Raw genomic sequence first — 23896 nt, forward strand, 5'->3', positions numbered from 1 at the left:
TGACCTGATCATCCTGCAGATGACATTGAGAAAAGGAAGCGTCAGCGCCAGAAGAAAGCTCGTGAGGAACGCCGCCGAGAACGCAGAATTGAGATGGAGGAGAACAAGAAACAGGGCAAGTGTAAGTTCAGGAATTGTTGTCTTGAAATTGACGGCTATGTATCATTGTGTGGAGGCTCTGGGCTGGGCCAGAAGCCGGGCTACTTGGGTTCACATCTCAACTTCATTATTTGTTCAGTGCAAATAATGCAGAGTGCTTTCTTTGAAAGCCTGGAAATTTAATGAGCTCACGTGAGTCAAAGTGAATGGCACATAGGATTAAGGCCTGGTAAGACCTGTTCCAAGGAGAGAATTGGAGCCCTGCTGCAAATCCTGCGGCTGGTCATCTCCTGTGTCCCTGGATCACAGACCTCACCAGTGACTCTTGCTGACAGCTGTTCACACCGAGTTTGCCTGGCAGGTCTGATATTGTAGGCACTTCGACAAATGAAGAAATGTGTTCATAAAGTTGGACTTAAGAGCTCTTATGTACCAACAACACAGTATCTTTTTTTTTTTTTTAAAGATTTATTTACTTTATTACAAAGTCAGATATACAGAGAGGAAGATCTTCCGTCCGATGATTCACTCCCCAAGTGAGCCGCAACGGCCGGTGCGCGCCGATCTGAAGCCGGGAACCCAGAACCTCTTCCGGGTCTCCCACATGGGTGCAGGGTCCCAAAGCTTTGGGCTGTCCTCTCCTGCTTTCCCAGGCCACAAGCAGGGAGCTGGATGGGAAGTGGAGCTGCCGAGATTAGAACCGGCGCCCATATGGGATCCCGGGGCGTTCAACATGAGGACTTTAGCTGCTAGGCCACGCCGCCGGGCCCCAACACAGTATCTTTTGATCTTCTACAGTATAAGCCTCACTGAACCCATAGAGATTAGGATTAGTGTCACATGAGGGCCTGGTTACCCACTAGAAAACCAAATGAAATCCTTACTTGAAGGCACAGGAAAGGACTCCGCTATTAAATTTGTTATTTTATGACGAACAGTAGAAATTGTACTGAACCACATACCTGGGTTACAGCATTATGAGGTGATTTGGCACATATCCATAAGTGATACTTAAGGCACAGGATATTTTTCCTAAAACTTTTTTACTATAGAGCCATAGTGCTAGCCCCAAACATTTTTATCATAAAAATATACAGGTAAGTGGAACAGTAGAATTAATACTCAAGTTAATCATCCAGGTTCAGTTATGAATAGTTAGGGCAAATTTTTTGTTTAAAAGATTAGAAAGTTGAATTTGAAAGCTTCTGTCTGCATCCTCCAGAGCCTTGGTGAGCAGGTGCCATGTTGGCTGTCCTCAGCTGTTGAACAGTGTTGGAGGAATTCTGTTAAGTGGGCCTACCTAGTAATGTCTTTGCTTTACAGACCCAGAAGTCTACATTCCCCTGGAGAATCTACAGCAGTTTCCTGCCTTCAATTCCCATGCCTGTTCCTCTGATTCTGCTTCGGGTCCCACCAGCAAAGAGGGCCAGGAGGCCCTCTCCCTTTCTCCTCTTAGCAGAAGTCCAGGTTCTCATGCAGGTAAACCGAGTTGGAATCCACTGGTTAGTCCCTAAGCAAAGCCTAGCTGTTTGGATATATACCTTTGACCTGGACAGTGTGGTATGACCTACAGACACATAATCTTCCTTTGGGTTGTTTGAGATGTGTCAGCTTGTCCCATTGATCTTTTTCCTTGGCTGTTCTGTTGTATAGTTCAATAGGCAGATTGTTAAGCCTTGAGTCTTTTCTGTGACATAGCTGTTTCATCTTATTTAAGCGTGCAGTTCCTTTCATGCTTGGCTATCCTTGGGTCTCTATTGTTTATAAGAGCAGAAATAAGAGGACATAGCCTACTAAGCTATACAGAGGAAAATTTGCAGCTATTGAAAAATAGAAACTTATTTCTTAATGAATAGAAAGGTAAAAAGAGACTACACAGCAAGAACAGACCTACCATCTATGGGTTGAAAAAGCCACCATAAAGCTATGGTGTGTGTGTCATTTATGTATAACTAGTTGCTGTGTGTCATTTATGTATAGCTAGTTCACCGATATACAGATTCTGTGTCCATGAGTTACAGAAACTAGAGGAGAAAAATTGAGTATTTTGAGCATATACAAATTTTTTCTGTTCTTATTCCCTAAACACTACAGTAGAGTAACCTTTTACCTAGCATTTAAGTTGTAATATGTATTGTAAAATATTCCAGGGATGATTTAAAGTATATAAAGGGGCTGGTGTATGTAATGAGCACTAGTTTGAGTCCCATATGCTTCAAACCATGTCAGCTGTGATTTGAGTCCCAGCTGCCCTGCTTCCCATCCTGCTCCTTGCTAATGTACTTAGGGGAGTAACAGAGGATGGCCCAAGTGCTTGGGCTTCAGACTGAAATGGAGTAATAAGCTCCTGGTTTTGATCCTGACAGATCTTAGCTGTTGTGGCCATTTGGGGAGTTAACTAGTGGATGGAAAACTCTTTCGGTCTGTCACTCTACCTTTCTAATACATGTGTTAAAAAAAAAACATAGAAGAATGTGAGTAACTTAATATTCAACTACTATACCATTTTGTATTGGCCACTTGAGCATCTATTGATTTTTGGTATCTACAGGAGTCCTGGAACCAATTCTTCAGATACTAAGAATGATATAGACAAATCCTGGGATAGGGATGTTTCAAACTAGCAGTAGTGTCCACTGTAACAAAGAGCCAGACTCAGAGTTCGCAAAGATCATTAGCTTTTCTTGTTTTCCTTTTAATATGGAGAATATGTTAAAGTGTTAGGAGGAAGTTAAACATTTGAGTCAATGTGATTTGAATTCTCTGGTTTTCATCTAACTGCAGAACGCTTTTTACATTTAAGAATTTGTAGTGTAGGCCTAGTGCAGTGGCTCAATTGGCTAATCTTCCTTACAAGGGCTGGGATCCTATACGGGTGCTGGCTTGTGTCCTGGCTGCTCTAACTTGCCATCCAGCTCCCTGCTTATGGCCTGGGAAAGCAGCAGAGGATAGCCATGCCTTGGAATCCTGTACCCATGTAAGAGCCCTGGAAGAAGCTCCTGGCTCCACATGGGCTCAGCTGTAGCTGTTGTGGCCATTCATAGAGTGATCAAGCAGATGGAAGATCTGTTTCTTCTCTCTGGAAATCACCTTTCTAGAGTAAAAACAAGTAAACCTTAAAAAAAAAAAAAACTAATATAAGGATTTTTCATGAACTGACTTTTGAGTATGAGTTTCTAATGTATTTAGGCAAGCAAAATTAAAAGGTTCTGGGAATAGAAGCAGTAACGGGCTTCGGTGACTTTAGAAGGGCCTGCTGCTGGGGGGGTGAGGGGGACCAGAGTGCTCAGGGAAGAGGACAGGCAGGTTTGTGGGAAAAGCTTAGCTCCAGAAAGTTGGCATCTTTGTCTGGATCTTGTGTGTTTTAGATCCTAACTAAATACACCCAGGTCATAGGCACCTGCTTGCTAGAACAGAAAGGCTGACCTGAGTCATACATTTTTAAGGTTTTATTTACTTAGTCAAAGGCAGAGTGATAAAGAACTTCTGTCTGCAGGTTCACTCCTCACATGCCTGCAATAGCAGCCAGAACCAAGCTGAAGTCAGGTGCCAGGAATTTCACCCACGTCTTCAACATGTATGACAGGGCTGCAGGTACTCGGGCGATCTGCTGCTTCCCCAGGTGCCTTAGGGAGCTTAGTAAGCAGCAGCAGCAAGGATGGTGTGGTGGCTCAACATGCGAATCCCTCACCTTGTAGTGCTGGCACCCTGTATGGTTGCTGGGTATAGTACCAGCTGTTTCACTCCGTAGTCAGCTCCCTGCTTGTGGCCTGGAAAAGCAATAGAGGACGGCCCAAAGCCTTGAGACCCTGCAACCATGTTGGAGATGTAGAAGAAGCTTCTGGCTTCATACAGCTCAGCTCTGGCCATTGCAGCCACTTGGGGAGTGAACCAGTGGATGGAAGATCTGCTTTTCTCTTTCTCTGAAAATCTCTTTCAAAAAAAAGTCTTTACAAGAAAAAAAAGGCAGCTAGTACTCCAAGTACATTTTGATATGGGATGCCAGTGTTGCACATGGTGACTTAATGTACTGCATCACAGTGCCGGCTCCTGGTTTCATCTTTTCCTTGCATCAGTATGAGATCGTCCAAAACACCTAAGCCTAAATCACTCTTCGTGGAAAATGTGGTTCTTCTTCTAAGAAGACAGTTTTTCTTAGTGCAGTTTATTCCTGCAGTAAGTTTTTCTATGACCTGTGGTGTTGCTGTAATCCTGAAGCTTTCTCTGTTGGTTACTGCTATAAAGGGTCATGGTTTGGCTTTATAAGAACATAGCGGAGGTAAACAAACTAGATTAGGTTAGCCCAGGAGAGTGGGGACCTGAAACTATCCAGATCTGATTCAGGATTCAGCTCTCCTTGCAGACATCAGTTCTTTGGAACTTGACTCTTGTAATCGGGTCTCTGGTTCCATTTCAGACTTTCTGCTGACCCCTCTGTCACCCACTGCCGGTCAGGGCAGTCCCTCCTGCGTTGGGAGTCTGGAAGAAGACTCTCCCTTCCCTTCCTTTGCCCAGGTAAATTCTTTCTCTGTGAAGCAGCAGTCCAGGAATTTTAGTATGAACTCTGCTGCTTGTTCTTGGGGCGGGGGAGGGGTCTCATTCAGGAATTGTTGCCTCTCATTTGAATATAGTAGATAAACTAAGGTATCTGATAGGAATGGGGGAAATTTATTGCTTTAGAACTTGAGGCAACAGGGAGTTGGGCAGATGTGGATGATGTTGGGGCATCCCTTCTCTGGAGCAGGAGAGATATACAGGTTAATGTTGCATTGATTTTGATAAGCACCAAGACTTTCTTAAAAAATAAACTCCTGGATTTTATCTCAAAAGTTACTGCTGTAGACTTAAGGAAAGTGGCCAAGAATAGCTGATAGAATGAATGAATGTTTGTGTACTGTTCTTGGACTGAACTTCAATCAGTGAATTTCAACTGATCCCTTCCTCTAGGGCGTTTGAGTTGGGTGGTGCTTCTGTTATGTAGTTAAAGCATCCTGTTTGTTTTTGGGAAGGAAAAAGTTATACTGTAATTAAACCTATAATTAAGTGGGGAAAATAAGAACTGAAATCCATGTATGCAAGAAATCTTGGAAAAGTTCATAAGTATTGATATGCAAAATGGTTTAAGTACGCTTGTATTATGAACACTCAAACCTTTCACCTATATTGTCTAATTTTATTTTGCCGCATTTGGTTAGTTTTTCTAAGTTGAATATAAGTTGTGGACCTTGTGACACTTCATTACTAAGTATTTAGGAGATAACACAGCAAAGAAAATGGCATTCTCCTACTTAACCACAGTTCTCTTCATCCACTTAAAGAAACTCTGTCCTTATGACTTGGTCTTTATTAGTCTCAGTTCAGGGGCCACATTGATTGTTACATTCAGTTGCTGAGTCACCTTAGCTCCCTTTCATCATAGCGTCCCTCTGTGCTGCCTCCCTCTTCTCCACCATGACATGGAGATTTCGAAGCAGCCAAGTCAGTTTTATAGAATGCCCTAGTTTGGAATTGTCTATTTCCTCATAAGTAGGTTCAGTTCAAACAGTTACTTTAAGAGTGTCCTTAAGAGTAAAACATAGATATTTTAATTACCTTTTAAGAGTATGATTCAGAGTATGATTAGACCCAAACTCCCGGAGGCCAAGGGACACATTCATCAAAGCAGTATATGATGAAAAAAAATCTGTCCTATTATATACCCTCTACACCTCATCTTGATTAAGGTTCTCCCTTGGGGACCCACACTTAGGATATGCCTACTTGAATCCCAGATGATTTTTCTCTCAGCAGAAATAAAACCCCCCTCCCCCCACCCCATGCTGAGTTGCTTAGTGTATAGAGCATATGGGTTTCATAGTAACTCTTAACAGTGAAAGTTGGCCATGGCCAAGTGAGATGAAAGTTATTCCTTAGATAGTCTTGGTTTTACTGGCTGTGAACTTTACCAGTGTATGATTGGATCTAAAGTTGATGATTAAGGAGCTCCTGGGAAAGCAAAATTAAAGATGATGGGTCATTAGATCAGTGTTAAAATTAAGTTCAGTTACTTCTGGTGGCCTTAAGTAGCTGAGGCTTGATAGTCATAGTTTTAAAACTGGAGGGCACTGCACACTGCTTTATACCCCACAGGGTTTCTAAGAAAGGCAGGAAAGTACCAGGATTACCAACCTGGGAATGACTAAGAGCTTCTTGTGCCTTCTTTGCAATATTCTTTACTTATTAAGGAGCAAAAAAAGCTGGTGCTTTGCTGCAGCCTATGTATTGAACTATAGGGTACACAGTGTGGTAAGGAGAGAAAGTATGGGGAAGTCTTTTCAAAGTGGTAGTTACTTGTCTGCCTCTTAACTAGGTAGTGTAGTGTCAAGGTGGGCATCTGGAAAAGTTGAATTAATGAATTCAGTTCCTTGTCATCTGTTTTCTACTCTGATAGATGCTGAGGGTTGGAAAGGCAAAAGCAGATGTGTGGCCCAAAAGTACTCCAAAGAAAGGTAAGGATGCCTTGCAGGTAGTGGATGGAGTGTGAGCCCTTTCAACAAACCTTGAAAGCTGTTTTTAGAATCCTTAACACTGGTATTTTTCAGATGAAAACAGCTTAGTTCCTCCTGCCTCTGTGGACAGTGACGGAGAGAGTGACAATTCAGACCGTGTTCCTGTGCCCAGTTTCCAGAATTCCTTCAGTCAAGCTATTGAAGCAGCCTTCATGAAACTGGACATACCAGCTACTTCGGACCCTCTCTCTGGTAAGGGCAGAGAACTGGGGTGCTCCTTGGTATTGCTGGACCCCTGGCACATGGATAACCCACTCCTGCTGGACCCAGCAGCCCACATCAGGGGCAAACACTTTTCTGTCTGAGCCTTTGTGTCTCTCTTCAGTGCATTGAATATCAGCGTTCTATGTGGCACATCAGGTTAATTCTTGAGATCTACAAGTACAGTCTGAAGACCTTTCCCCCTTGCTCTCTCCAAGAGTCAGACAGATCACCTGTGGTTTGAGTTGAATTCGTAACGGGTGGCTTGGGTACAGCAGTCGGTTCACTGTGGTATTTGTGATTACACAAGAATAACATTAATGATGTGTGCATTCTCTGCCCCTAGTGTAATGATTATTTTGCCAACAACCGTGTGAAATGGTTATAACTTAGGGTAGTAAGGGGACTTGCCAGAGACAAATGCCTGGTCTGGTGTTTGGATCCAGGCTTAGCTGGCACTCAGACTCTAGGTCATGAAAAATGCAAGGGATAATTGGGCTTTCCAGACTAACTGAAATTTGTTTCCCTTTAGAAGAGAAAGGAGGAAAGAAAAGAAAAAAGCAGAAGCAGAAGCTCCTGTTCAGTACCTCGGTCGTCCACACCAAGTGACACCACTGGCTCTGGCTGCCTTCTCCATTGGGTTTTTTTTCCCTGTGCTTTTGATTTGCTGCTGTAATTTTTAAGTGTTTTGAGTTTGAAGATTAGCTTTGGGGGGAGGGGGTTTCCACAACGTGAGGGGGAACTGAGATTTTAAATACAGTGTATTTTCCAGCTTCTCGTCTTTACACCAAAATAAAGTATTGACACTCACAAGAGATCTCTTCCTGCCAAAAGTTTAGTTTGTTGCCAGGTTAGTCTTGGCCCATGTGTAGTTTTTTTCAACCCAAAATAAGTGAGTCCCTTCCTTAAGCTTCCTTTGGAGCTGCTCAAACCTGAGTGGCCGTCAGTGCTTCTGCTTTCATCACACCTTGCAGCTATCTTTCATTAAAAATAGTTGTCTTTTCTACCTGTTCAGTTCTCCTTTTCAGAGGGAAGGGAATAAAATGAATTTAGGATACCCAGCTGGAGTTGCATTTTGTTTTTCTGCAAATGGCCAGGCTGTGGTGGCAGATGTGGATTGCCAGTTTGATGGATAGGTTGTACTTGCCACTTGCAGGTGTGGAGGGTTTTGTCTCACTTGGAAGTTAGGAAAGCTGCCACTGTCATTAAGAGGCCCTGGCACCTGCCCACCCACAGGTCGAGCTTGTTGGAAGCAGTAGTGGCCTGAATGGTAGGGACAGGATTTGGCATGCCTGCAGAACAGGGTAGGTTGAAGGGAGTAGGTTACCCACTGCTTTCCTCTTGCTTAGAGCAGCTGTCTTATGTCTTGACTTGAGTGATGTGAATTCTCTTGCTACTTAATAATAAAGTGACCTATAGGTGTGAACAGATGTGAAGGCAAAATAGTTGTAATAAATCACCTGCACAAGCAATGAGAGCTTTTTTTTTTTTTTTTTTTAATAGTTCATTACAGCTCAACTAGACATCAAAACATGTAAATATCAAAATAGGTTAACGTAACGGCTTCTGAGAGATCAGGCAGTTTGGCCATCATGGACTGATGTCTTACAAGGCCTAAATGACTATTAAGCTGGGCTTAGCTTTAACCTGTTTTTTCTTAAAAAAAAAAATTACTTGTGAGGCAGAGAACTCTCCCATCTGTTGGTTCAGCCAAGCAGGAGTCAGGAACTGTGTGGGCTTCCCAGGAGGGTAGCAGGAGGCTGGAATTAGGACTGGAGCTGGGACTTGAACCCAGCACTGTGTATATGCAGCAGTTTAACTACCACACCAAACCCCCCCCCCCCCAATATTCTTTCTTAACTAGAAAATTTAAGGGCACCTGTGGCACATGGAGAAGTCTTGGTCCTCGTTTCAAAGATGTAGGTGCAGGGCTGGCACAGTGGCTCAAGCTTGCTGCCTGCAATGCTAGTATCCCATATAGGTGCCATTTATGATTCAGTGAATGTTAATCTATGACAAAGGATAGAGGAGATGGGTAGAGCAAGTCCTGTGACTGAAATGTGTAGAGACTTCTGAGTGACATTTGTTTTTTATGAAGAAAATAGTCTCAATATTATGAGGTAGGACAGACCTGATCACAGGTCCTTTGTCGGTGTGAGGCCTGTGAGTGTGGCAGGCCATGTGTCTTCAGGTGTAAGGATACTGAGCAGACTGCAGAAGATGCGCAGGCTGGCAGCCACGAGACAACCAGCCTGTTCCACAAAAGTGCAGAAGCTGCTTTTTGTTTCTACTGGGGGGGCTGAGGCAACGGTTGTTTACGTGTTAGCCAGGTATTTGGTATTTCTGAAGTCTATCATTACTGAGACTATGGATCTGTATTAAGGCTGGTTGCTATGTCCCCATGTTTATTGACTTCATTTGTTTAGGTCTGCATATCCAGTGTAATACTCAAATTCCATCCAGTGGGGCTGGTGTTGTATGGCATCCCACATCAGAATGCAGTCTCATGTCCCAGCTGTTCCACTTAAGATTTGGCTCCTGCTAATGTGGCTTGGAAAGCAGATGATGGCTAAAGTATTGGGGCCCCTGCTACACATATGGGAGATGGGTAGAGTTCTCTGGCTTCTGTCCCCGGCCTTGACTGTTGAGGCCATTTGGGGAGTAAATCAGTGGATGGTAGATCTTAAAGACAATTTGTCTAGTACCGTAAGAGGGGAGGTTGTGTTCACAGAAAAGCCAGTGGTGTATGGAAGAAGAGACCTGGTTAGGCATGGAGTGTGTGAGCCCTTTTTGTAACCTAATTCTTGGGCTCAGTGCTACAGAAACCAAATATTACGTCTACTCTCAGCCACAGAGACAGGAATATCTACAAATGTACAGCCTTTACAACCAGTAGGACTACTTAGCCAGGAGCACAGTAAAAACTACTTTGGTGTTTTCAGTGGGCATGGCCTCCATTTTAAGCTGTAGAAGATGGTTCTCCGGTTGACTGTCCTCCACTCTGAGATCTCGGACACAGTGAAGCCTGCTGGGTGGTCAGCTCACGCCATGGCCTCAGCCGCTTCCTCAGCTCCACTGTCTGGAAGCTCTTCCTCCCCAGATGATTCCTCTAGTAATAAACAGCTTCTGTTGACAGACGTCTGGATAGCCTCCCGCTCTCCTGCCGAGGCAGAGCAGAAATCAGAAGGCCTGGCGAGGGATCGAGGGATCGCTCGGCTCCAGTGCAGCCAGCCACTCGCAGCTTTGTGCTTACCTTCATCGGTGCAGTTCTGTAACAAGATCAGCAGCTGCCTCCTGTTGTACTGAATCAGGAACTTCTGACATGTCCTAATGGTACCTGGCACCAAGGGTTTTGGGGGTCAGTGGCTTGTGAGTGATGAGAGCTAGCAAGCAAGCAGGGACAATGAACATACCAGAGAAGGTCCAATTCTGAACCTGTCCGTGGAGATTCATCATGTATCATGTGCAAACGTACCTCCCACGTGTAAGGTGTTGAAAAAACAGGAGTAGCGGTGTCCTTTGTTCTCCAAATACGTGATGAAGGGCAGGGCTGACCACACCAGCTGGTAGAACTCCTTTCGGCATCGAAGCAGCACTATTCCAGTATAGGCATTGAGGTATCGAACTACAAAGGGGATCGTTTTGGAAAAACTGGATTCACAGGTTAAAACCCTTAGGGTAGAGCCAACGTTGTGCCAGAAAGACCGTTGCAGTGATGCACTTGGAATGCACCACGGAGGGAAAAAAGATTCCTAAAGAAAACCACTTCCTATAGGACTTCTCATTTATGGAATAAGGATGACCACTCTGACTAGCATGTCACTCAGATTTGCTAAAGGAATCTAGAATCTAAAATGCTCCTCTATTGAACTAGTTATTGCAGTGGGAAGAAGGGGAAGAGACCCATCTTGCATCAGGAAAAAGCCCTTGTCTGGTTTTACTACACTTGGCCCGCGGCTGTGCCCTGATGTGAGTTGCCCAGGTGCACTTAACTGTCCAGAACTCAATGGCTGCAGCAGCCAGGAGGAAGAGCCTCTGGTGCCCATCCAACCTGCAGATGGGGACAGCCGATCATTTTCACATTAAAAAAAAGGGCTTTTCTGGGGGTAATCTTGACAATACTTTTTTTTTCCCTCCCACACGTGGTGTCAATGTGATCGGCCAAATAATGACTCTTTTTGTAAAAGAACTATACACTGGGCCAGACGCGGTAGCCTAGCGACTAAAGTTCTCGCACGCACTGGGATTCCATATGAACGCTCGTTCGTGTCCCAGCTGCCCCACTTCCCATCTCATTCCCTGTTTGTGGCCTGGGAAAGCAGTGGATGGCCCAAAGCCTTGGGACCCTGCACCCACATGGGAGACTCAGAAGAGCTCCTGGCTTTAGATCGGCTCAATTTCAGCCATTGCGACCACTTGGGGAGTGAATCAGTGGACGGAAGATCTTTCTGTCTCTCCCTCCCTGTCTCTGTAAATATGACTTTCCAATAAAAATAAAGCCTAAAAACAACAACTATACACGACTTGTGCATTAGCATCTCCCAACAACGAATGCCAAGCAGGTGTTCAGGATTACTGTCCAAGGTCCCTCCCACTGCCGGTGGGCTCCTGCCGTTAGCTCCCATGCTAACTTCGGATTCGTCCAGACTTCTTGCCGGAGAACCCCGGACGAGTGAAGAGGCAGCTCCAAATCCCACCCAGCGCCCTCGTACCTGCAAAGCCGATGGAGCAGGCCGCCGCGCCGAAGGTCCCATGCACCCGGGCGATCGTGTCCCGTACGAGGCCGATCAGCACACGGTCCTCCAGAGTCAGGCGGCAGCGGGGGTCGTCAGACACCAGTTCACAGAGCAGGTACCTGCCGCGGGCGACCGGGCATGAGGGCGCGAGTCGGGGCTACGGAGGCCGGGGAGAGTGCCTAGGGTCGGCAGGGAGCAGCTTACCTGTGCTTGAACCGCACCATGGTTTCTTCACCCACAAGCTCGCCGGATGTTGGTGCGCCCCGCCGCCCAGGGGAAGTTGGCTTTCATCACCGAGCAGCCACTCGGAGAGGGAACTAGGAGAGGAGGGCGGAGCCAGAAAGCTGAGAGGCCGAGCTCCGTGTCAATCTCCCTCAAGCTCCGCCTCCGCCGGCACTTGGCGGCGCGCCTGCGTGCTTTCGGCCGCGCCGTAGTCGGGCTGGCGGGGGAGAGGGTTAGGGACTTCTACGCCTGGACGGAACTCGCCTGGCCCCGGAGGACCTGAGGGGCCGGCCGCGTCTGCACCTCCCCGGCCTCACGACGGCTCCTGGCCGCAGAGGACCTGAGGGGCCCCGGAGGACCTGAGGGGCCGCGGAGGACCTGAGGGGCCGGCCGCGTCTGCGCCTCCCCGGCCTCACGAGGGCGCCGGGCGCGCCTCTCAGGTTAGAGCTCTGACTTGGGCCTGAAAGCCCGAACGTGTTCTCTCAGCTTTCTTCTGTTTACAGAAACAGTCTGTGGTCATTGTACTTTCCATTAAAAGGAGAAAAACACACGAACAGGGAAACATAAAGAAGTCAGTGAAAACATGCTGTAAAAGCGGTGCTGAGAGTAGCTGTTACCCAGTGTAGTTCTTCCATCCCGTTCGTTGGTCGGCCGCCTGGAATCCCGACCCAGCCAGGCACTGCTGGAATTAGTGGGGATAATCATATCGATAATGATAGTAAGATGCTCTTTGCCTTTTTCATCTCCTCAGAGTCAAGTTTTCCAGAAGTTACGTGACAGGTGCTATGAAATGCCATAAACGTTTTAAAAAAGATTTATTATTTTTATTGAAAAGGCAGATATATAGAGAGAAGGAGAGACAGAAAGGAGGATCTTCTGTCTGCTAATTCACTCCCCAAGTAGCCACAATGGCCAGAGCTGAGCCAACATGAAGCCAGGAGCCAGGAGCCTCTTCTGGGTCTCCCACGTGGGTGCAGGGTCCTGAGGTTTTGGGCCATCCTCTGCTGCTTTCTCAGGCTGCAGGCAGGGAGCTGGATGGGAAGCAGGGCGGCTGGGATTAGAACTAGTGCCCGTATGGAATCCTGGCACGAACAAGGTGAGAACTTTAGCTGCTAGGCTACCGTGCTAAGCTCTAAACGCTTTTTTTTTTTAAATCTTTACAGTGAACATTGATAGTTATCACCCACAACAAACAAAATGCTTTCAGATTCTCAGTAATTTAAGAATGTGAAAGAGAACAGCTTCTGTGAATTGTTCCCTATGGTAAATGTTTTTCCTTTTAGTAAGAATAAAGGGTCATACTGTCTAGCACTTTTTCCTTTTCACTTGAATATCTTTTAACTAAACAAATTTTTGTCTGGGCCTGGTGCAGTAGCCTAGTAGCCAAAGTCCTCACCTTGCATGCGCTGGGATCTCATATGGGTGCTGGTTTGTGTCCTGGCTATTCTGCTTTCCATCCCACTCACTTCCAGTAGTGGTCTGGGAAGGCAGTGGGGGATGGCTCAAAGCCTTGGGACCCGTGTGGGAGACATGGAAGAGGCTCCTGGCTCCTGGCTTCAGGTCGACTCAAGATCTTTCTCTTTGTCCCTCCTCTCTGTAAATCTGACTTTCCAGTAAAATAAACAAATCTTAAAAAAGTTATCTGTTTGAAAGTCAGACTTCAGGGAATGGCACACTAGCCTAGTGGCTAGAGTCCTTACCTTGCATGTGCCAGGATCCCATATGGGCACCAGTTTGTATCCTGGCAGCCCCCTGCTTGTGGCCTGGGAAAGCAGTCGAGGACGGCCCAAAGCCTTCGGCCCCTGCACCTGAATGGGAGACCGAGAGGCGGCTCTGGGCTCTTGGCTTCAGATCGGCTCAGCTCTGGCCGTTGGGGCCACTTGGGGAGTGAATAAGCAGACAGAAGAGCTTCTTCTCTGTATATCTGACTTTCCAATGAAAATCATCTTTTTAAAAAAGTCAGACAGAAAGAGCTAGAGGAAGATACAGAAAAAGGCTGACCTGCTCACTGATTCCCTCCCCAGGGGCCACCATAGCCAGGGCTGTGCCAGGCAGGAGCAAGGAGCTTCTTCTGGGCCTCGCACGGGGGTGGCGGTGGTAGCAGAGCCCCGACGCTTGGGCTGTCTCCCACCGGTTTTCCTAGGTCATTCCAAGGAAATGGATTGGGAATGGAGCAGCCAGGACTAGAACGAGTGCTCATATGGGATATGGATGTCGCAGGCTGTGGCTTTATCCATATGGCACAAGACCTGTTCCTGAATTTTTATTCTTACTGCAGTATAAGATGCATAACATCCATGTGCATAAGTGTACCCCTTAGTGACTTTTTAGTGGCTTGTATAACCATCACCCAGGGCGAGAAAGCATTTGCAGAACCTCAGAAGGTTCCCTGAGCCCTCCAAACGCTTGCTGGAAATAGCCACTGTTCCGATTCCATCAGGATAGAAGTCCTTCATGGAAATCTCTTACAGCCTTCCTTCCCTCAGGGCTAAGTTACTCAGTTCAGTAGGTGTAACATTTGTCCCTCTTTATCTTTTTCCTATTATCTGCTAGGATGCCATTTTGTCAGCTATGCAATTGGTCAGTTTCTTTTCTTAAGATTCATTCGTATGATAGAGACAGACACAGAGAGAAAGATCTTCCATCCACTGTTTCACTCCCCACATGCCCACAGCGGCCAGGTCTGGGACAGCCCCGCTTCTTCTGGGTTTCCCATGTGGCTGCAGGGGCCCAAGCGCTCGGGTGTGTTCTGTTTCTCTCGCAGACTATTAGCAGGGAGTTGGATGGGAAGTGGAGCAGCCAGGATTCAAACAGGCATCCATATGAGATGCCAGCGTTGCCAGGGGTGTCTTTATCCACCACAACATGGACTAGCAATATCCTCTGGATGGATGTGTGGTTAATGGTTAGATCTTCTCATAGACTCAATGCTTTGATACGCCTTAAAACGGGGTCAGTTCTACCTATCCAAGGCTATTTGTAGAGTTACGGCCTTGGCTGGGCCTATGAGGTCCATGAGGGGAATTGCATATATTATAGTCCATTTTGGCGAAGTCTAGAATGGGCTCTGGATTTTCTCATCCGGCTCTCTTGTCCACTGGCCAAAAGGAGGGAAAGGGAGGGTGGAGGTGTGTACCTTGCCCCTGCAGCGGGACCGCTTGCTCCGCAATGTCTCCGTGTGGCCCGCAGAGGGCGCCAGAGGCCCGCAGTGCGGGCAGAGAGCGGGCCCCGCCTCTAAACACGCCTGCAAGTTTCTCCCCGTCAAGTTGTTTAGCCCGCACCAACGTCGCGCTCACAGTGTAGACGGAAATTACTAGAAAATGAACTACAAGCAGAGTTCCTTAGGCACCGCGCCTGGCACAGGGAGTGCGGAGGAATCGCTGTTGCGAATGAATGATTGGTTCCTTCGCCCCGGCACAGTCTCCCAGCAGGTCCAGCCCGCCTCCCCGCCTTCGAGAGTGGGAGCCGTGCGGGGAGGCGCCTCGGCAGCTCCCCGTGGCAATTACCCCGCGCCAGCCGCTAATTACACGTCTCCTAATGAGGCCGGCGGCTGCTGGCAATCACCGGGGTCCCCGCTGCGCGGCGCGGGAGGCCGTGGGGAAAATCCGCCCGAGGAGGCGTGGAGGGGCGGCAGTGTCCTCCCGGGGCCTCGACGGGCTGTGCTCCGGTGATGCCTGCACCCCGAACGCCCTAGCCCGCTTTTCTCCCCGCCGGCCTACCGCAGAGCCGTGATAACCCCGCTGGACATGCCAGGGGATTTGGGGGGCTCAGAAAACGGACATGAGGTCACCTCAGGATGCACGCTGAACCCAGGCTGTCTCACCCTGGACGGTGTCCTTGGACCAATGGGAAAGTGACTGTTACTATTGTTATGACAAGGGCCTATTCTTTAAATTTTAGAAATTGATTATTTTTGAAGGATTTATTTCTATTTGAAAGTCAGATTTTTTTTTTTTTAATAGAGAAGGTTTTCCATCCCCTGGTTCACTCTTCAAATGGCCATTATAGCTAGAGTTGGGCCAGTCTGAAGCTGGGAGCCAGCAGCTTTTTTTTTTCCCAAGTCAGACGGGTAAAGTCAGAGAGAGAGACAGAGAGAGATGAAGATCTTCCATCTGCTGGTTTACATTCCAATAGCTGTACTGGCCAGGGCTGGACCAGACTGATAGCAGGAGCCTAGAGCTTCTTGAGGGTCTCCCATATATGTGTAGGGACCCAAGGATTCTAGCCATCCTTCGCTGCTTTCCCATGCCATAAACAAGAAACTGGATCAGAACTGGAACGACTGGGACTAGAACCAGCACCCATATGGGATGCTGGTGCCATAAGCAGTGATGTTATAATTAATATTAATATTGGAACAACAGATAAACAGAGAGGAGAGACAGAGGGGAAGATCTTCCATCTGCTGATTCACTTCCCAAGCAGCTGCAACACACAGCCAGAGCTGAGCTAATCTGAAGCCAGGAGTAAGGAGTTTCTTCCAGATCTCCCACGCTGGTGCAGGGTCCCAAGGCTTTGGGTAGTCCTGGACTGCTTTCCATGCCACTAGCAGGGAGCTGGATGGGAAGCGGAGCCACCAGGACACAAACCAGCGCTCATATGGGATCCCAGTGCGTTCAAGACAAGGGCTTTAGCCACTAGGCTACTATGCTGGGCCTCACAGGCAGTGGTCTTACCCACAGTGCCACAGTATCTGTCTCAAGGTATGTGGCATCTAAACTGCTAAGCTCACCACCTGCTGCCAGCAACTGTTCTTCTGGCTCTTTGCACTAGAGTAGAGCCTGAGCTAGATGATCAGCTGAATGGGAGGCAGGGCTGGGGCTGGGGCAAGCTCCCTTTGAGCTTGCTTAGGAAAGCCCCATCTCGGCTGTTACCCAACAGGACACTGACACATGAGCTTGGGTCAGGTCCTTCCAGCTGGAACAACCCATTCCACAGCTTGGAGATCTGGAATGTTCCCTTGGAGGAGGTCGTTTTGGGAGGGGTGGCCGTTACAACCTTCGGTTAGTGTGGCTCCTGGACCTTCTAGGGAGGGCTCCAGGCAGGCCTTTGTTCTAGCTGCATCCTCATCTCCTGGGCTGCCATTTATTGGGCCATCGCCGTGTGCCAGACGCCACACCCTGGGGAGGATAGGCTCATACCAAAAAATCAACTGAGGCAGCTGAGTGCAGCAAACTAATGTAATGCCTGAAGTCTTTGTTTTGCACGCACCGGGATCCCATGTGGGCGCCGGTTCTAATCCCTGCAGCTCCACTTCCCATCCAGCTCCCTGCTTGTGGCCTGGGAAAGCAGTCAAGGACAGCCCAAAGCTTGGGACCCTGCACCCGCATATCACTGCCTCCTGGCTCCTGGCTTTGGATTGGCTCAGCTCCAGTCATTGCTGTCATTTGGGGAGTGGACCAGTGGATGGAAGCTCTTTGTCTCTCCTTTTCTCTGTAATTCTGCCTTTTCATTAAATATAAATAAATCTAAAAAAGAAAAATCAACAGGAATTCTAAGGTCACGACTGTTACCCAGTGATTTCTCGAGCAGGAATTTACCCCCTAGAGGTTCTTGGTACTTAGGCTGAGTGACAATAAATGAGGCTGTTCTCATGTAGCATTGTTGCTGACAACAAGAGGTGGTCTTGTGTCTGGGAAAGAATCCCCCTATGTGTGTTACATGGAATTTCTTTTTTTTTTTCAGATTTATTTATTTTTCATTGCAAAGTCAGATATACAGAGAGGAGAGACAGAGAGGAAGATCTTCCGTCCAATGGTTCACCCCTAAGTGACCGCAACGGCCAGAGCTGAGCTGATCTGAAGCCAGGAGCCAGGAACTTCCTCCAGGTCTCCCAAGCAGGTGCAGGATCCCAAGGCTTTGGGCCGTCCTCCACTGCTTTCCCAGGCCACAAGCAGGGAGCTGGATGGGAAGTGGAGCCGTCGGGATTAGAGCCGGCGTCCATATGGGATCCCAGCATGTTCAAGGCGAGGACCTTAGCCGCTAGGCCACCGGGACGGGCCCCGGAATTTCTAAACATTGCACAGATGGACTTGTTTGCTCTTTACAATTGCCCTGTAAAGAAGGTACTTTTTTTTTTAAAGTTATATTTTAAGGGTCCTGTGCGGTAGCCTAGTGGCTAAGTCCTTGCCTTGCACATGCCAGGATTCCATACGGGCACCAGTTCGTATCCTGGAGGCTCAGCTTCTTATCCAGTTTCCTGTTTGTGGCCTGGGAAAGCAATTGAGAGCCTTGGGCCCTGCACCCATGTGGGAGACCTGGAAGAAGCTCCTGGCTCCTGGCTTCAGATTGGCTCAGCTCTGGCCACTGCAGCCACTTGGGGAGTGAATCATTGGATGGAAGACCTTCCTCTCTGTTTCTCCTCCTCTCTGTATATCTGACTTTCCCTTAAAAAAATAAAACTTAAAACAATTTTTAAAAGTTATTGTAATTTTTCATGATACAGTTCCATTGGCTCAGAGATTAAAAAAAAAAAAAAAGATTTATTTGGACCTGGCATGATAGTGTAGTGGTTAAGGTTCTTGCCTTAAGCGTGCTGGGATCCCATATGGGCACCAGTTCTAATCCCAGCTGCCCAGCTTCCCAACCAGCTCTCTGCCTATGACCTCGGAATGCATTCAAGGATGGCCCAAAGCTTTGGGACATTGCACCCGCGTGGGAGATCTGGAGGAAGTTCCTGGCTCCTGGCTTCGGGTTGGCTCAGCTCCAGCCATTGTGGCTGCTTGGGGAGTGAACCATTGGACGGAAGATCTTCCTCTCTGTCTCTCCTCTCCTCTGTATATCCGGCTTTCCAATAAAAAAAAAATCTTTTTAAAAAAGATTTATTTAATTTTATCTGAATGCAAGATTTACAGAGAAAAGGACAGATACACAGAAAAATCTTTGATCTGCTGGCTCGCTCCCTAAATGGTCACAGTGGCTGGAGCTGCACCGATCCAAAGCCAGGAGCCAGGAGCCAGGAGCCTCTCCTGGGTCTCCCACGCGGGTGCAGGGTCCTAAAGCTTTTTGGGTCATCGTCTACTGCTTTCCCAGGCCACAAGCAGGAGCTGGATGGGAAGCTGGGCCGCCGGGACTAGAACTAGTGCCCATATGGGATCCCAGCTCTTGGACATGGAGGATTAGTTACCTGAGCCAACACGCAATCTTGATGCTTGGTTTGATTAACCCCATCTCACAGATGAGGAAACTAAGGGCCAGAAAGAATAAGCAACTGGCCAAAGTTTTGCTTAGCTACAAGAACAGGCGAAATTTGGCTCAGGCGTTCTGTGTTTCCTCTTTAATTTTTTTTTTTTAGATGTATTTATTTATTTATTTATTTGAAAGGCAAAATTAGAGGGAGAGACAGAGGAATTTTTCATATGCTAGTTCTCTCAGATGCTGTACTGGCCAGGGCTGGGCTGGATTGAAGCCAGGATTTTCTTCTGGGTCTCCCAGGTGGATGTCAGGGACCCAAGCACCTGGGCCATCTTCTGCTGCTTTCGGCTGTCCTGAGGTACCTGCAGCCTGGAGACTGGGAACAGAGCCCACCACGCTGCCAGAGCTAGAAAGAGGTGGAGGCACAGGACTGGCATGGCCCTGAGCCAGGCCAAGGGTGTGTGATGCCACGGGCAGCCTCCCAGTTCGGGATGTTCCCAGCGTCTTCCCACCGCTCACGCTTGGAGCGAGAAGGGCCTCAAAATAGCTGTCGCTTCCCCAGCACGGCGCTAGGCCAGGGACAGGAATAGGCATCTGGAGGAGGCTGCCTCAGCCTCCCTCAGGGGCCTTTGGGGGAGGCTTGGAACAGGCAGAGGCCAGACACCACCACCACCCCCTCCCCAGTATGGAGGAGAAGGTGCAGCTGGCCCTGTGCTACCTACCCCTGACAGTCCAGCCCATGTTCCCCCGCGAGGGCCGACCTCACCCCAGCCCAGGCCCAAATCGTTAGACCATCAGTAATGCCCTTTAACACTAACTCCTCTTTTGGCAGGGGAAACTGAGTCTCAGAGAGAGGGTCCCGTGCTTGGGACCATACAGCAGCTGGGTAGAAGCCAAGCCGATGGAAGACTGGGGACTTTGAGAGGCAGCACAGGCGGACAGCTGACGATTCAAAGACAGCCTGCCTGGTTGACATTCAGTCTCCATCACGATCTCAATCCTGCAAGCCCTGGGCCTCAACTTCATCACCCGTGAAATGGGCCCAAGTAATCACACCCACCTGCTTTAGTGAGTGAGTACTTGTTTCTGTTTTCTCACCAGATTCCTCATGTTCTTTCCTAAGGCACTGTGGCTATGCACCTGCTCTACGTCAGGCACGGTGCTAGGCCCAGATCAACAGTAGCTCATGATGCAACCAGAGGAAACTCAGCTGACGTCTCAGGGAGCTGGCAGGTGCTGACCATTCTGTCAAGTGGTTTTTACAGCGTTATCTTATGTGATCCTCTGAGGGGGCTCTTATCCCGATAAGAGAAGTAGGATCAATGAGGAACAGTCCATCCTGTGTTCAACACAGCCACGAGGTAGCAGAGCCCAGATCTGAGACTCGGTCTGTCTTCCTATGAAGTCCTTGCAGGTAAGCACTGCACCGCCTGCTTCACTGAGGAGATGGACAAGCAGCCGAGTTGTTACGGTCGGGTTGGGAAGAAGTTCTGGGGATATGAAAGAGAGGATCCACTGTCCCCAGCAGTCCCTCCCTGACTTCTTTTCCAGGCCCCTGCAGTGACCAGGACCCTTTAGGAAGCAGAGTGGCTGGGCAGGCCAGTCCATAGCCCCATCTCACTACTGTACCTGGTCCCAAAGAAATGTGAGATGATATGCAGCTCTGAGTCAGTATTCTCACCTCCACTTCCTCTGGCCTTTCCTTAAGCACCCTGCGCTGGGGCCTGAGAACACCAAGAAGACTTTGCACATGATGTGGTAAGCCCTCCAGATTGCTAAAAAAGGCACGAGCAGCCCCAGGGACTGTGACTGTGATGGGGGTAAGAAATGGGGCACATGGGTGCCCAGAGGAGGAACCCAACTCAGCCCAGGAAGTCAGGGAGGGCTTTCTGGAGCTGGTGGTATCTGAGCTGAGGCCCAGAGGAGGAAAAGGGAGAGGAAGGAACAAAGAATGCCCTAGGTACAGGCAGCAGCTTATGCTAAGGAGAGGGGCAGTTCCAGAAGTGTGTTGTGGTAGGGGGAAGATGGGCTCCCTCTGGCTCTAAGGGAAGGTGGAACTCGGGACGGGGACCGCAGGCAGGGGTGAGCCCAGTGAGGCAGTGACCACCTAGAAGGGGAAAGAGACTTGGACTGCGGTGGAGGGGACAGGAGTACAGGGAGAATGGGAGACCTGGACGCTGTCATGGAAGTTTTCTCCAGTAGAGTTGGTTATGACTTGTTGCATAACACATAGTTCCAAGACCTGGACTTAAAGCAGCAGTTTACTGTTTTCTCACAACACTAGGGTAAGAGGGCAGTTGTATTTCGTGTGATGTATCTCAGTAGGGTGGCCAGCGGAGGCACCGGGAGGCCTGGACAGTCTGCTTGTCAGTGCTGGCTGTGAGCTGGAAGGCCTCAGGGCACCTCCTCATGCCTTGTCTGGGGCGCTCGGCCTTGTGCATGGCAGCTGGCTGGCAAGGAGCAGACTCTGCCTCACCTTGCCTGAGTGGCTGGCCTCCGTCGTTACTTGTCCTAGGATGTTACTGTGTTGCTTCCTGTGCTCCAAGGCAGTCCCAGGAGCAGTGTAATCCACAGGGGAAGGAAGGTGGGCTCTGCCTCCTTGGACTAGCCCTGGAGTCGGGCCCTGGGGTGGCAACAAGCAGGATCTAGGCACCCCAGCGCAGCAGGGGGAACCAAGCAGGTGGGGTGGTATTGGTGGGAACCCTCATTTGTGTCAAGGCCAGGGATGGTGTGGATTCAGAGTGAAGAGGGAGGAAGGACTTCAGTCCTCTTGTGTCAGCTGCCAAGGGGCATTGCCAGAGAACAAGTGGCCCACTGGGGTGTGGCCCAGGACGGGCCTTTTTTTTTTTTTTTTTTTTTGCTGTAGATGCTGGGCAAGCTCCATTTTGCCCATGCCCTGCTGCGGGCACTGGATGGCACCATACTTTTCTTATGTATCCCCCGGAATTGCAGGGTGGATCCAGGATGTCCCTGGAGGACCAGCATGGTTCCTGCCCATCCCGGAGTGTCTGCTCTGGGCACTCCTCTCACTTGCTCCATACTCTGCACTGCTGGAAGTTGCTTCCTTTGCTCTCCTCCCAACTTGTCAAGCCATGGCCTGCCTCAGGGCCTTTGGACTCCATGTTTGCTTCATCTGGAACCTTATGCCTCCTGGAATGCCCCTGGCTCACCACCTCTGTGCTCAGAGGCCACCCCCTTGAGGGTTCTTCCTCGGACAATTTGCCCTGCTTAGAGCTCCCCCTAGAGGCCAGTGTGATGGAGCCTGACGGCCAGGGTACTCTGCCGCTGGCTGCTTGTTAGCTGTAGGACAACGGGCATGTGACTTAACCTCTCTGCACTTGTGTCTCCCACTGTGAAGTAGAGGTAACCATAACAGCACAGGGCTGTCATGAGGATGAAATCATTTAGCATCTGTGAGCAGCACTGGCAGAAGAGGCACTTTATAAATATTTGCTTTTATTTCCATAGTGTGTAGCGCTTCTGAAATCGTCCTGGTGGTTGGCTTCTTTTCCCCAGTCACAGTGTCGCATTATAAGCCTCTCGGAAGTGATGATGGTCTTATTTATTTTCTTTGCTTTGCCTGAGAGAGCAAGCTCCCATCCGCTAGTTCACTTCCCCCCAGCTGCCAGCCAGGAATGGAACCAGGATTGGGAAATTCAATCTGAATCTCCCATGAGTGAGTGTGGCAGGAGCCCAGATACCTGAGGCCTTACTGGCTGTGTCCAGGGTCTGCGTGAACAGGGAGCTGGAATCAGAAGCTGGGGCTGGAGATTAGCTACCTGGACATAGGAAGTGGACATCCTAAATGGGCATCTTGACAGTTAGGTCAGACGCCCGCCCGAGTTCTGTTTCATTAAGTGCTGTGTCTCCTGTGGGCATGACAGGGTCTGCCACATGGTCATCAGCAGTGGTAGGATAACTGAATGAGTGAACATGCCAGATGGTGAGGTGGCTGTCCTTGTGTTCCCACACAGGCCATACTGGCTCGCATTTCTTGACATTGGCTTTTGTGTTGCCCACCTGACATTCTCCAGGGAAGGGTGGGCCAGATTGGCCCTCTTCTGCTGTGCCTGTCTCTCACTACTATCTGTACCTCCCAGATGCAGACGAGCCTGGGAGCGAGAATCCTGACTCCCCAACACTAGCCTCACCTCATTTGCCACCCCTTGTTCTGCAGCTGGGCAGAACAAGTTCCTGAGGTCTGGAAAGGAGGAGGAGGAGTTGCCCAAGATCCCACAGCTATCCAAGGCCAGCTCCATGGGTTCCACTCCTTGGACTGTGTCCATTGTCCACAGGGAGTCAGCCTCCTTGTAAGGAGCTCTGAGAGGCTGTGGGTGAGGGGACCTGCCCGCAGGAATCTTGTGGCTTCCGCTCATTTATCAAGTGGATGCCCTACATGCCCTTGGTCTCTCTGAGCCTCCAGCTCCTTTGTCCCCCACTTCCCACACCCATCAGGAATTGTCTCCCCCACTGTTCAGGTAAAGAAGCTGAGCTGAGAGTGACTTGTACAGGGTCCCACCCTGCTACGGAGGGATTCACCCCCATGCTGGCTGATTTCATGGCATGCCTGCTTAGCCATATGTTACATACAGCTCTGGGCATACAGTGGGCATTCAATAGTTCTAAGCTGTTAGTACTCCTCGGACTGAGGTCCCAGGAAACCCTGGCTTCCCAGGCTCAGTGTGGCAGTGGACCCCATCTCCTGCTAATTTTCCTTGCAGCCACTGCCTGCCTGTAGAGACCCAGGCCCAGCAGCACCTCCCTGTTCTGGTGTTGGGAGTATTTGCCACCTCGGTTAGTTCCCAGTTTCTCAACAGAAGCATGAGCTATTTTAGGGTCTTGATGGCTACCTCCAGCTGCCTATGATCCCCGTGCCTGGTCGCAAACACCTCTTCCTTACACTACTTTAAATGTATCCCAGTTCTCGGGTTTGGGGCACCTCCAGTTCTAGTCCCA

General features: G+C 48.9%; 3 protein-coding genes across 5 annotated transcripts in view; 2 read left to right on the forward strand and 1 right to left on the reverse strand.

Annotated features, from left to right (window-relative positions):
- RNF10 (ring finger protein 10) overlaps positions 1 to 7665 on the forward strand; it is a 30603-nt gene extending 22938 nt beyond the window's left edge. Inside the window, exons 12-17 of one of the 2 annotated variants that reach the window (XM_004591895.4) lie at positions 20 to 121; positions 1423 to 1578; positions 4517 to 4614; positions 6530 to 6587; positions 6681 to 6839; positions 7381 to 7665. In XM_004591895.4, the coding sequence (XP_004591952.2) occupies positions 20 to 121; positions 1423 to 1578; positions 4517 to 4614; positions 6530 to 6587; positions 6681 to 6839; positions 7381 to 7457 (650 nt within the window). In that variant the 3' untranslated portion in view covers positions 7458 to 7665. The remainder of the gene's footprint in view (positions 1 to 19; positions 122 to 1422; positions 1579 to 4516; positions 4615 to 6529; positions 6588 to 6680; positions 6840 to 7380) is intronic. The other variant, XM_012928942.3, reaches the window with a different exon arrangement.
- Positions 7666 to 9537: 1872 nt separating this feature from the next.
- POP5 (POP5 homolog, ribonuclease P/MRP subunit) lies at positions 9538 to 11903 on the reverse strand. The gene is made up of 5 exons (XM_004592083.2): positions 11789 to 11903; positions 11561 to 11703; positions 10324 to 10473; positions 10102 to 10185; positions 9538 to 10008 (listed from the first exon to the last, which is right to left on the reverse strand). Exons 1-5 carry the CDS (start codon positions 11806 to 11808, stop codon positions 9890 to 9892), a joined length of 516 nt encoding a protein of 171 aa, XP_004592140.2. The 5' UTR covers positions 11809 to 11903; the 3' UTR covers positions 9538 to 9889.
- A 7889-nt stretch (positions 11904 to 19792) lies between these two features.
- Positions 19793 to 23896, forward strand: part of CABP1 (calcium binding protein 1) — a 55357-nt gene continuing 51253 nt past the window's right edge. For both annotated transcript variants that reach the window (XM_058656668.1, XM_058656670.1), the window contains exon 1: positions 19793 to 20012. The gene's annotated coding sequence lies outside the window, so the exon portion shown is untranslated. The remainder of the gene's footprint in view (positions 20013 to 23896) is intronic.

This window comes from Ochotona princeps, chromosome 29 (genome assembly GCF_030435755.1).
Source record: "Ochotona princeps isolate mOchPri1 chromosome 29, mOchPri1.hap1, whole genome shotgun sequence".
NCBI classification, from domain to species: Eukaryota; Metazoa; Chordata; class Mammalia; order Lagomorpha; family Ochotonidae; genus Ochotona; species Ochotona princeps.

Coding starts and splice junctions, on each gene's coding strand:
- POP5 (XM_004592083.2), bottom strand. CDS start 11,808: ATGGTGCGGTTCAAGCACAG. Junction 10,474..11,560: donor CTGCTCCATCGGCTTTGCAG/GTACGAGGGCGC, acceptor TCCCCTTTGTAG/TTCGATACCTCAATGCCTAT. Junction 10,009..10,101: donor ACAGAACTGCACCGATGAAG/GTAAGCACAAAG, acceptor CTGCCTCGGCAG/GAGAGCGGGAGGCTATCCAG.